Source organism: Mustelus asterias, chromosome 7, assembly GCF_964213995.1.
Source record: "Mustelus asterias chromosome 7, sMusAst1.hap1.1, whole genome shotgun sequence".
Classification (NCBI taxonomy): Eukaryota; Metazoa; Chordata; class Chondrichthyes; order Carcharhiniformes; family Triakidae; genus Mustelus; species Mustelus asterias.
The window spans coordinates 141382041-141394536 of NC_135807.1; the positions used below are offsets into that span (position 1 = coordinate 141382041).

The following is a 12496-nucleotide window of genomic DNA, read 5'->3' on the forward strand; positions in this document are numbered from 1 at the left end:
TCAGACCTGAAGAATGAATACATCTTGTGGAGTTGGTTGATCGATTAGTGAACAGCCCATTTTTATCATCCGTATTCACACCTCTAATAGCAACTATTGCTTCACACAATTTATATATCTTTCAATACTTGCTATTAAAAATAGTTGCTTGATCTTACAGAAATTAAGTATCGCTGAAAAGAAATATGCTCATGGAGCTTTCCATCTTGCACTCACAGACACAAAAATGCCAAATTTCAAAGGAAGCAACAATTTATACTGCATGAATACTGCTGATCTTTGGGACTGATTGATCAAGACATTGCCATGGAGCATATGCCAAGGAGCTGTTGTTCCCCATGCATTCTTTAATTAAAATATATGTAGTTCCTTGTTAAGTTCTTTATACTTTCAGGGACATGGCCCTACATCTGAATATATGCAGTTTTTAGCAAACGCGGGTGAGCTACATTGTGAGCCCGGTGGGTACTTGCATTAAATATAAAGATTAACACTGACTGAAAATGAAATCAGAGGTGGCTGATTTCTCAAAAGGCAGCCACTAGGAAAATAAGCACATCGAAACAGCTCATTGTAGTCAGAGCTAAAAATATTTCATTGGTGATATTTAAGCTCAATGAACAGGGGTGAATCACAATTTGGTTTATGTAAAACAACCTGAATCCAAGGTATGGAACAAAACATATCATAACCAATATAAACAACAATGTCTTTGTCTGAGCTCCAAATTCTTGCTGATTACACAGATTATCTTGGTAACGAATTCTCAATTGCACCAGTATGCCAACCTGGATGGCAAGCAAAATAGCAAAAGTTGTTAACACAATAATAACAGCAAAGTAGTTCATAGTCTTGGTATATGATGAGGCAGCTGTAACTGGGAATTCAAAGCATTTCTTGCCATCCTTATTTGAGCTGTCAAGATATGATAGAAACAACGGGAAAACAGCAAGAAGTACCAGTGACCAGATGAGCAAGCTGGCGGCACTTGTATGCCACGGTTGGTGAAACAGCATCATCTTCTTTTCTTGAAAGAAACTGATCATCCTCATGATAATTATGGCCACATAGAACACAAAGCACAGGTATATGTGAGCGTGTATCATTCCACTCACCAGCTTACAAAATATTTCACCAAACTTCCACTCACCAAGAATGTAATAGGAAATGCGGAAAGGCATGGTGAGGAGTAAGAATGCATGCACCGATATAAGATTAATCACTGCAGTGGATGTGATGGATTTTCTGTCAGTTTTTATTTTCCACGTCATGATGACAGCTCCAACAGAACCTCCCATGAACACGATGATGTAAATTATTATTAAAGCTGCACTGTAAGTGCTGTCAAGTGGATTGCAGGAAAGTGAGCCATTGGAGGTGAAATTGTTGCTTGTGAATGTTTCTGCGAAGGATGTTGTATTATTCATTGCTGAGGTGTTCATTTTTTTTCTCCAAAACCTTCAAGAAAAAAAGACTATTAATTGCAAGCTGCTGGCTTACCTCAGCCCTCCTCTCATTTATACCCACACCTGCATTTAGAGCATTCCTTCTGTCTGGTAGAATATTATAATTGACAAGTGGCAAATAACATTCACACCACACAAATCACCAGTAAGAGACATTCTAACCACTATCTCTTGACATTCAATGGTGTAACCATCACTGAATCCCCCACTGTCAACATCCTTGGGGTTACCATTGACCAGAAACTCAACTGGACTCACCACATAAACACAGTGGCTACAAAAGCAGGTCAGAGGCTGGGAATACTGCGGCGAGTATCTCACCTCCTGACTCCCCAGAGCCTATCCACCATCTACAAGGCACAAGTCAGGAGTATGATGGAATACTCCCCACTTGCCTGGATGGGTGCAGCTCCAACAACACTCAAGAAGCTTGAAACCATCCAGGACAAAGCAGCCCGCATGATTGGCACCACATTCACAAAAATGAACTCCCTCCACCACCAATGCTCAGGAGCAGCAGTGTGTACTATCTACAAGATGCACTGCAGCAATTCACCAAAGGTCCTTAGACAGCACTTTCCAAACCCACGACCATTTCCGTCTAGAAGGACAAGGGCAGCAGATACATGGGAACACCACCACTTGCAAGTTCTCCTCCAAGCCACTCACCATCCTGACTTGGAAATATATTACCTCCTTTGCAGTCGTTGGGTCAAAATCCTGGAATTCCCTCCCTAACGGCATTGTGGGTCAACCCACAACACATGGACTGCAGCGATTCAAGAAGGCGGCTCATCATCACCTTCTCAAGGGCAACTAGGGATGGGTAATAAATGCTGGCCAGCCAGCGATGCCCATGTCCCGCAAATGAATTTTTAAAAATTCCCCACCCCACTCCAGAAACGGAGTTTCTGATCAATGGTAACCCCAAGGATGTTGACGGTGGGGGATTCGGTGATGGTAACACCATTGAATGTCCAGAGGCGGTGGTTAGAATGTCTCTCCACTTTCCTCTTCTTCATTAGAAACTGTTTTCAAAAGCCACCTTTTCAATCAGGCTTTCTACCCCTGCTCCTAAACTCTCTGACACTCAGTGTTAGGGTTCCCAACCCTCCTGCTGTTATGCTGTCCTAGAAACACATTGTTTCATTGCCACTTGTGAGAATGATTACATCAGGGCCAACAACAACAACCTAAGATCTCTGAGAGAACAATAGGAGGAGGAAGAGGGAGAGAGAAAGAAATGGATCGTGTTCTCTCTCCTTTGAGATAACTGCCCCTCATATCTGCCCTGAACCATCCCCTCACCAACTATATTACAGCCAAGCCTAGGCCTAGACCTTGCCATTTTACATAGCCTTGCTAGCCCCATCAAATCAATTACAGGTAGGACCATGTCTAGTCTCTTCAATGTATATGTAATTTACTACCAACATCCCACTTCATTCAAACCTACCTCATTTATGAAGCTTTCCTTCAATTCACTTACAGCTGCACTTTCAAAATCCCAACTTTGGGCCTCTGTTCACTGCAGCATTTCTGCAGCTACCTATTTGTTTAAACACATCTTCAATTCCACCTTTGATGCTCAATAAAAGCATTACTCACTCACCCCCAACTGTTCCGTCTGGTAGGGCCTTCATCTCCACTCCCTTAAGTCTAAGAGGCACAGACTTAAAAGAGAATGTTTGTGAACTGGTTTAGCCATCAACGCCTTATCTGCTAAAACTGTTCATTCTTTCGGGGTCATCCTGGAATGTAGAGATATTCCTGAGTCATTTTTTGTTATGCAAATTGTCTTCTCAAACCTATCTTCCATGTATGCTCCACATTAACCTGCAACAATAAATGAAATGAGCTCATGGACTTCTTTGTCACCAAGATTGAGACCATCTGATCAGCTGCATCTCCTGCATTCTCCATCCCACAACCTGATGTAGCCAAACCTCCTCTATGCTCCTACTTGCACTAGCCCTGAACTCATATCTTACTCCAGTTTATTTCACATCTCCCCTCATGGTCTCTCTGAACTCATCCTGTCCATGAGACTCATTTTCTGCTCCCTTGATCCTATATATATCCCAGATCAACCATGATCTTATTGAATGGCGGGGCAGGCTCGAGGGGCTAGATGGTCTACTCCTGCTCCTATTTCTTATGTTCTTATATTCCCACTCAACTGTTGATCACCCAACTTCCCCTCATGGCTCCAATGGGAGCCAATACTACTTATTGCTCTCTTGCTCTTGACCACATCTGGAGTACTGCCTACAGATTGGACTATTTTATTTAAAGAAGAATGAATATGCATTGGAAGCAGTTCAGAATAGATTTACTAGACTAATATCTGGATTGGGAAAGATTGCATAGGCTAGACCTGTATGCATGAGAGTTTATAAGATTGAGAGGCTATTACATTGCACCTGGCACAGATTGTATTGGGGCCATGTGGGATCAAAAAATTGTGGAGGAGGGGACTAGTACATTCAGCGCCAGCGAGAATCCACTTTGGGATTCTCCCAGCTCCCATACTCTGACTAAATCTGGTTCATGTCCAGTGAGGATGGGAATGATTTTATCATGTTTAAATATTCATCTAAACTGGCACTGCCGGGTTGGCATGCCAAAAGGTAGTGTCTAGAGGGCTTAGCCTGAGGGGTGAGGCATAAAGAGGATGGAACATGAATGGGGTGGGGCATGAAGGGGACCAGGCATAGAGTCATAAAGGTTTACAGCATGGAAACAGCCCTTTGGCCCAACTTGTCCATGCGGCCCAGTTTTGACCACTAAGCTAGTCTTTATTTGGCCCATTTCCCTTTATACCAATCTTACCCACGTAACTGTCTAAATGCTTTTTAAAAGACAAAACCCAACTCTACTACTGCCTCTGGCAGCTCGTTCCAGACACTCACCACCCTCTGAGTGAAAAACTGCCCTTCTGGACCGTTTTGCATATCTCCCCTCTCACCTTAAACCTATGCCCTCTTGTTATAGATTCCCTACCTCTGGGAAAAGATGTTGACTATCTACCTCATCTATGCCCCTCATTATTTTATAGACTTCGATCAGATCACCCCCTCAGCCTCCTACACTCCAGGGGAAAATATCCCAGTCTATCCAGTCTCTCCTTATAACTCAAATCATCAAGTCCCAGTAGCATCCTAGTAAATCTTTTCTGCACTCTTTCTAATTTAATGTCGTGTCTGAAAGGTGATAGATCATTAGAAAGAAATACATGCTTGGTGATATTATAAGTTGTAATTGGACAACTCTTATTGTTGTAATTCCAATTGTTAGTTGTGAGCGGATATAAATAACGTCTGCAAATGTACATTTCTGACTGGTATATGCTAATTACTCGTAATCACATCTGTCTGATGCTATATTCAGAGCTCTTAATTGCGCCTCCTGCTGGCGTATTGGAGTCCTAGCTATAGCTTGTAATAAAGGCCGATTTTAAAACTCCAAAATTCTTTGTCTGGTCTCTTGAAGGGAACAAAGTGTGTAAGCTGCTGGACAGATAATTTTGACCCACAACAATGTCAAGGACAGTCACCCTCAACTTCCACCCCTCGATTGCCTCTGAGACATTTGCAGGTAGTTACACTGTCTGTGGTATATGTGGTTCGGGTGGGTTTAAACTAATGTGGCAGGGGGGTGGGTCAGAACAATAGGTCAATAAGCATAGAGGCTGGGGACGAGATTGGGGCCAAGACAAGGCTATCTAAGAGGAAGGGCATTCTGGGGGAGGACGACCACAGTGAGCCTGGGGGTCTGGAGTGCATCTGCTTCAATGCAAGGAGCGTCACGGGCAAGACAGACGAGCTTAGAGCCTTAATGCTTGCACGGAACTTGGATGTGGTTGCAGTGACGGAGACTTGGTTAAAAGAAGGACAGGACTGGCAGCTGAATATTCTGGGGTATAAGTGTTTTAGGCGAGACAGAGGAGGGGCTAGGAGAGTTGGGGGAGTAGCAATGCTGGTTTAGGGAGCATATTACAGCGATACAGAGGGTGGACAATTTGGAAGGGTCAGGTAACGAGTCACCGTGGGTGGAGCTCAGAAACAGGAAGGGCGCAGTCACTATGCTGGGGGTATACTACAGGCCTCCCAACAGCCCACGGGAAGTTGAGGAACGGATATGTAAGGAGATTCTGGACAGGTGCAGAAAAAATAGGGTTGTTGTAGTGGGAGATTTTAATTTCCCTCACATAGACTGGAAATCACTTAGGGCTGGGGGCCTGGACGGGGAAGAATTTATAAAATGCGCACAGAAAGGTTCTTTGGAACAATATGTTGACAGTCCAACTAGAGAGGGGGCTATACTGGACCTAGTACTGGGGAATGAGCCTGGTCAGGTCATCAAAGTTTCAGTGGGGAACATGTGGCAAATAGTGACCACAATTCTGTAAACTTTAGGATAGTAATGGAAAAAGATGAATGTTGTCCTATGGGTAAGGTGCTGAATTGGGGGAAGGCTAACTACAGCCGGATTAGGCAGGATTTGGTAGCTGTTGATTGAGAGAGGCTGTTCGAGGGTAAATCCACATCTGGCATGTGGGAGTCTTATAAGGAGCAGTTGATAGGACTGCAGGACAGGCATGTGCCTGTAAAGAGGAAGGATAGGAAAGGTAGGATTCAAGAGCCGTGGATAACCAGTGAAATTGTGGGTCTAATCAAAAAGAAAAAAGAGGCATACATGAGGTCCAGGCAGCTAAAAACAGATGGAGCACTGGAGGAATACAGAGAAAGTAGAAAAGAACTCAAACAGGGAGTTAGAAGGGCAAAAAGGGGTCACGAAATGTCCTTGGCAGACAGGATTAAGGAGAATCCTAAGGCATTTTATACATACGTTAGGAACAAGAGGGTTGTTAGGGAAAGAATCGGACCTCTCAAGGACAAAGGAGGGGAATTATGCTTAGAACGAAAGGAAGTAGGTGAGATCCTAAACGAATACTTTGCATCAGTATTCAAAAAGGAGAGGGACATGTTGACTGGTCGTGTCTCAGAGAGATGTGTTGGCCCATTGGAAAAAATCTCAATTACAAGGGAGGAAGTGTTAGGTTTTTTAGGAAACATTAAGACAGACAAATCCCCAGGGCCGGATGGCATCTATCCTAGACTCTTCAGGGAGGCGAGAGATGCAGTTGCTGGGCCTCTAACAGAAATCTTTGTCTCTTCACTGGACACAGGTGAGGTCCCAGAGCATTGGAGGATAGCAAATGTGGTCCCGTTGTTTAAGAAGGGTAGCAAGGATAACCCAGGTAATTATAGGCCGGTGAGTTTGACGTCTGTAGTAGGGAAATTGTTGGAGAAGATTCTTAGAGATAGGATATATGCGCATTTAGAACTGAATAATCTCATTAGCGATAGACAGCATGGTTTTGTACGAGGGAGGTCATGCCTCACAAATTTGGTTGAGTTTTTTGAGGAGGTGACAAAAACGATTGACGAGGGAAGGGCCGTGGATGTCGTCTATATGGATTTTAGTAAAGCGTTTGACAAGGTCCCTCATGGCAGGCTGGTGCAAAAGGTTAAATCTCACGGGATAAAAGGTGAGCTAGCTAGATGGGTGGAGAACTGGCTTAGCCATAGAAGACAGAGGGTAACAGTGGAGGGGTCTTTTTCCGGTTGGAGGTCTGTGACTAGTGGAGTTCCGCAGGGCTCTGTACTGGGACCTCTGCTGTTTGTAATATCTGTAAATGATTTGGAGGAAGATGTAGCTGGTGTGATCAGTATGTTTGCGGACGACACAAAGATTGCTGGAGTTGCGGATAGTGATGAACATTGTCAGAGAATACAGCAGGATATAGATAGGCTGGAACATTGGGCGGAGAAATGGCGGATGGAATTTAATCCAGATAAATGCGAAGTGATGCATTTCGGTAGATCTAATGTAAGGGGGAGCTATACAATAAATGGCAGAACCATCAGGAGTATAGACACACAGAGGGACCTGGATGTACAAGTCCACAGATCCTTAAAGGTGGCAGCACAGGTGGAGAGGGTGGTGAAGAAGGCATATGGCATGCTTGCTTTTATTGGACGGGGCATAGAATATAAAAGTTGGCATATGATGTTGCGGCTGTATAGAACATTGATTAGGCCACATTTGGAGTACTGCGTCCAGTTCTGGTCGCCACACTACCAGAAGGACGAGGAGGCTTTGGAGAGAGTACAGAAAAGGTTTACCAGGATGTTGCCTGGTATGGAGGGTCTTAGCTATGAGGAGAGATTAGGTAAACTGGGGATGTTCTCCCTGGAAAGACGGAGGATGAGGGGCGACCTAATAGAGGTGCATAAAATTATGAAGGGCATAGATAGAGTGAACAGTGGGAAGCTTTTTCCCAGGTCGGAGGTGACGAACACAAGGGGTCACAGGTTCAAGGTGAGGGGGGCAAGGTTCAACACAGATGTCAGGGGGACGTATTTTACACAGGGTGGTGGGGGCCTGGAATGCATTGCCAAGCAAGGTGATTGAGGCGGACACGCTGAGATCGTTTAAGACTTATCTGGATAACCACATGAACAGACTGGGAATAGAGGGATACAAATGAATGGTCTAGTTGGGCACATGAGTGGCGCGGGCTTGGAGGGCCGAAGGGCCTGTTCCTGTGCTTATTGTTCTTTGATCTCTTTGTTCTATATTTAATTATGTGCCACTGGATGATCGCGCACTGGTTCCAGGTTGTTCAGAACCTGAGCTGCCTGACCCTCTGCTATCTCTGGCATTCAGCTCTTTTGTCCATGTTTCAACCAAGACTGTAATGAGGTCAGGAGTTGAGTGACCCTGATGGAACCCAAACTGAACGTCCATGTGCAGGTTATTGCTGAGTAAGCTCCATTTGTCCTTGCACCCGTCTATCACTTTGCTGATGATTGAAAGATTGAGACTGATGGGGCGATAATTGGCTGAGTTGGATTTGTCCTGTTTCTTGTGAACAAGACATACCTAGGTTATTTTTGACATTGCCAGGAAGATGCCAGTGTTGTAGCTTGAATAGGGCCATGGCAAGTTCTGGAGCACAAGTCTTCAGGGCTATTGCTGGAATATGAAAGGAATTGATCGAATATGATGGCTATGGGTACCCCCGTGGATCCTTGTTATGCTTGTCTCTGTATGGGGTGTTCCTTGTTCCAGTCCCTCTCCGGCCCCTCCCACAACTCTTTCATCAGTACATTGACGACTATTTCAGTATCGTTTCATGGTCTTGTCTGGAAATAGAAAAATGTATCAATTTGTCTTCCAGTTTCCACTCCTCTATTGCCTTCACATGGTCCATCTCTGACACTTCCCTTTCCTTCCTTGACCTCTCTGTCTCCATTTCTGGTGATAGTTTCCGATTTCAGTATCTGCAATAATTTGCTTTTAAATTGCTGAAATATTGTCAGAGATCATAACCATAGCAGTATCCAGTGTCTTCATCCATTTCTTGACATCACGTGGAGTGAATCAAATTGGATGAAGTCTGATGTCTGTGAATATAGGATTATATTCACTGGAGTTTAGGAGAGTGAGAGGGGATCTCATAGAAACTTGTAAAATTCTAACAGGATCAGACAGGGTAGATTCAGAAAGAATGTTCCCGATGGTGGGAGAGTCCAGAACTAGGGGGTCACAGTTTGAGGATAAGGGTTAAACCTTTTAGAACTGAGGTGAGGAGCAATTTCTTCACCCAGAGGGTGGTGAATGTGTGGAATTCACTCCCACAGAATCTAGTTGAGGCCAAAACATTGTTTGATTTCAGAAGGAGTCCATTCGGCCCATCATGTCTACACTGGCTCTCTCAAATGGACATTATGACTTAGTGCCATTCTCCTGTCTTTTCCCTGTACCACCGCACATTGTTTCTATTCAAATAATCATCTAATGCCCTCTTGAATGCCTCCATTACACTTCCAGGGAGTGCATTCCAGACACAAACCACTCGCTGTTTGCAAAAGCTTTTTCTCATATCACATCTGCTTCTTTTACCAATACTTTAAATCTGTGCCCTCTCATTGTTGATCATTTTACGAGTGAGAACAGTTTCTCCCTACCTATGCTGTACAGCCCCTTAATGATTTTGAACATCTTTATTAAGTCTCCTCTTAGCCTTCTTCTCTCCAAGGACAATAGTCCCAACCTCTCCGATCTATCCTCATAATTAAATTTCCCTGGACCATTCTTGTAAACCTCTTCTGCACTCTCTCCAATGCATTCACATCCTTCCTATCGTGTGGCGCCCAGAACTATACAAAATACTTCAGCTGCGGCCTAACTAGTATTTTGTATATGTTCAGCATAACTTCCTTGCTCATGTTCCCTATGCCCAGGATACTATGTGCTTTATTACCTGCTCTCTCCACCTATCCTGGCAACTTCAATGATTGATGCACATATACACCCAGGTCCCTCTACTTCTGCACCCCTTTAAGAATTTTAGCCCTTATTTTATATTGTCTCTCCATGTTCTTCTTTCCAAAATGCCTCACCTCACACATTGTACTGTATTGAATGCCTTTTGAAAGTCCATGTACAGCATTCAACAACATTATCCTCATCCTTGCTCTTACTTTCTGAAAAAGTTCCTGCAAGTTTGTTAACGTGATTCCCCTTTAGAAATCCATGCTGGCTCTTCATAATCAACCCACATTTTTCTATGTGACTATTGATTGTATCCTGAATAATTGTTTCTGGAACTTGCCCACCACTGATGTGAAACTGACTAGCCTGTAATTGCTGGGGCTATCCTTACAACATTTTTTGGAAAAGGGTGTAACATTTGCAATTCTTCTTTCCTCTAGCACCTCCCCTGAGTCTAGAGAACCTGGAAGATGATGACCAATGCCCCAGAAATTTCCATTCTCACTTCCTTCAATATCTTTGGATGCATCTCATCCAGCTCCAGTGCCTTGTCAGCTTTAAGTACCAACAGTCTATTCAACACTTCTTCCTTATCAATTTTGAACCCTTCAGGGACAGTTTTTCCTCAACTGTTACCATGGCTTGTGTAGCACCTACCTCCTTGGTAAAGACGGATGAAAAATAGTCAATTAATACCTCCTCCTTTTACCACCCTTTCGCTATTTATGTGCCTGTAGAAGACTTTAGGATTCCCCTTTATGTTGACTGCAAACCTTTTCTCATAATCCCTCTTAGCTTCTGTAATGTGACTTTTCACCTCCCCTCTGAACCTTCTTATTCCTCTTGGTTCTCGGCTGTATTTTCTACCTGACACTTCTCTTAAGCATATTTATTCTTCCTTATCTTAATTTCGATCTCTTTTTTCATTTTATTTTTTCTGTATTTTTTAATTAACATTTATTTTACAACAAAATCATCATAAGTAGTTGGGGCCATCTTTCTAGATTTCAGAACCTCTTCTCATGCTACACAGACTTTATAAGCCATTTTGGCAGCTGTTGCAAGTTTCCCTTGGGGATTTGGTTGGCTAGGCATTACCATCAGCCTTACCATAGCACTACCATCAGTTTGTTTTCTATTACCAATTCTCTAGACTCACTTTGTTAACTTTTTTTCTTTTCAAAATATTTCTAAGAACTCTTACTATCTGTTTTTATATTTCTGGCTAGCTTTCACTCATCCTCAAAATTTTCCCTCCTTATTAATCTTAATAATCTTTTGCTATTCTTTATATTTTGTCCAAGCTTCTGACCTGCCACCTGTCTCTGCACAATTCTTTCAGTCTGATTTTATCTTTAAACTTTCTGTAGAATCGAGGATAGTGGGACTGTCCCTTGGACTTTTCCTTACTCCTTGGAATGTACCCAGAGTTGAGAGGGTTCGCTTATGAGGAGAGATTGAGTAGACTGGGGCTATACTCATTGGAATTCAGAAGAATGAGGGGAGATCTTATAGAAACATATAAGATTATGAAGGGAATAGATAAGATAGAAGCAGGGAAGTTGTTTCCACTGGCGGGTGAAACTAGAACTCGGGGGCATAGCCTCAAAATAAGGGGGAGCAGATTTAGGACTAAGTTGAGGAGGAACTTCTTCACACAAAGGTTTGTGAATCTGTGGAATTCCCTGCCCACTGAAGCAGTTGAGGCTACCTCATTGAATGTTTTTAAGACAAGGATAGATAGATTTTTGAACAGTAAAGGAATTAAGGGTTATGGTGAGCGGGCGGGTAAGTGGCGCTGAGTCCACGAAAAGATCAGCCATGATTTTATTGAATGGCGGAGCAGACTCGAGGGGCCAGATGGCCTACTCCTGCTCCTAGTTCTTATGTTCTTATCTATTCCGTGCATTCTGAAATATCCCTTTGAATGTTTGCATCCGTTAAACTTATCTCTTATCCCTTAACTTAATTTGCCAATTCATTTTATCTGGCTCTGCTTTCGTGCCCTCATAATTTCCCTAATTGAAGTTTAAAAACATAGGGCAGAATTTGATCGGTTCGCTCTGCCATTCGATGGGCGGAGCAAGACAGGAGAGCTGAGAAATCGGAATCGTGCCTGATTTCTCAGCCCTCACAATCTTACCAGAACCGGATTTCTGGCAAGGTCAACCTCTCATCCATTTCCAGAGAGAGGCTGAATAATTTATTTAAATATATTTAAATGATGATTTGCATGTGATTAGAGAGTCCGGCACTCAATTGTCCGGGCTCAATTGTCCGGGCTCAATTGTCCGGGCTCAATTGTCTTTATGGCCTCACCGGGAGAGGTTATTTCCTGCTAGGAAAACACCTGCACCCCATGAGCAGTCGTATTACCCTCATCAATAGAACCGGAGGTCATTGAGGCCCTTGAGGAGGCTGAGTGCAAGGGTGATTTGCCACTTGGACAGTGCGAGCCTGGCAGTGCCAGACTGGCACCTTGGCACTGACTGTCCACTGGGCATCTTGGCATTGCCCATTGCACTGTGCCAGGGGGCAAGGTCTATGTGAGCAGGACCTGGAAGGGGTATGGGGGCTGGGCCTATGGGGGCACGGCCTGAAGGAGGTATGGGGCGGGGAAAATGGGGGCAGGGCCAGAAGGTGTTATGGGGGTGGGGCCTGGAGGGGTTGGGACATATGGTGAC

At 43.8% G+C, this 12496-nt stretch overlaps 1 protein-coding gene across 1 annotated transcript; it reads right to left on the reverse strand.

Moving 5' to 3' along the window:
• Positions 1 to 527: 527 nt before the first annotated feature.
• LOC144495508 (putative G-protein coupled receptor 141) lies at positions 528 to 1442 on the reverse strand. Its single transcript, XM_078215524.1, has one exon. It carries the CDS (start codon positions 1440 to 1442, stop codon positions 528 to 530), a length of 915 nt encoding a protein of 304 aa, XP_078071650.1.
• Positions 1443 to 12496: the final 11054 nt, after the last annotated feature.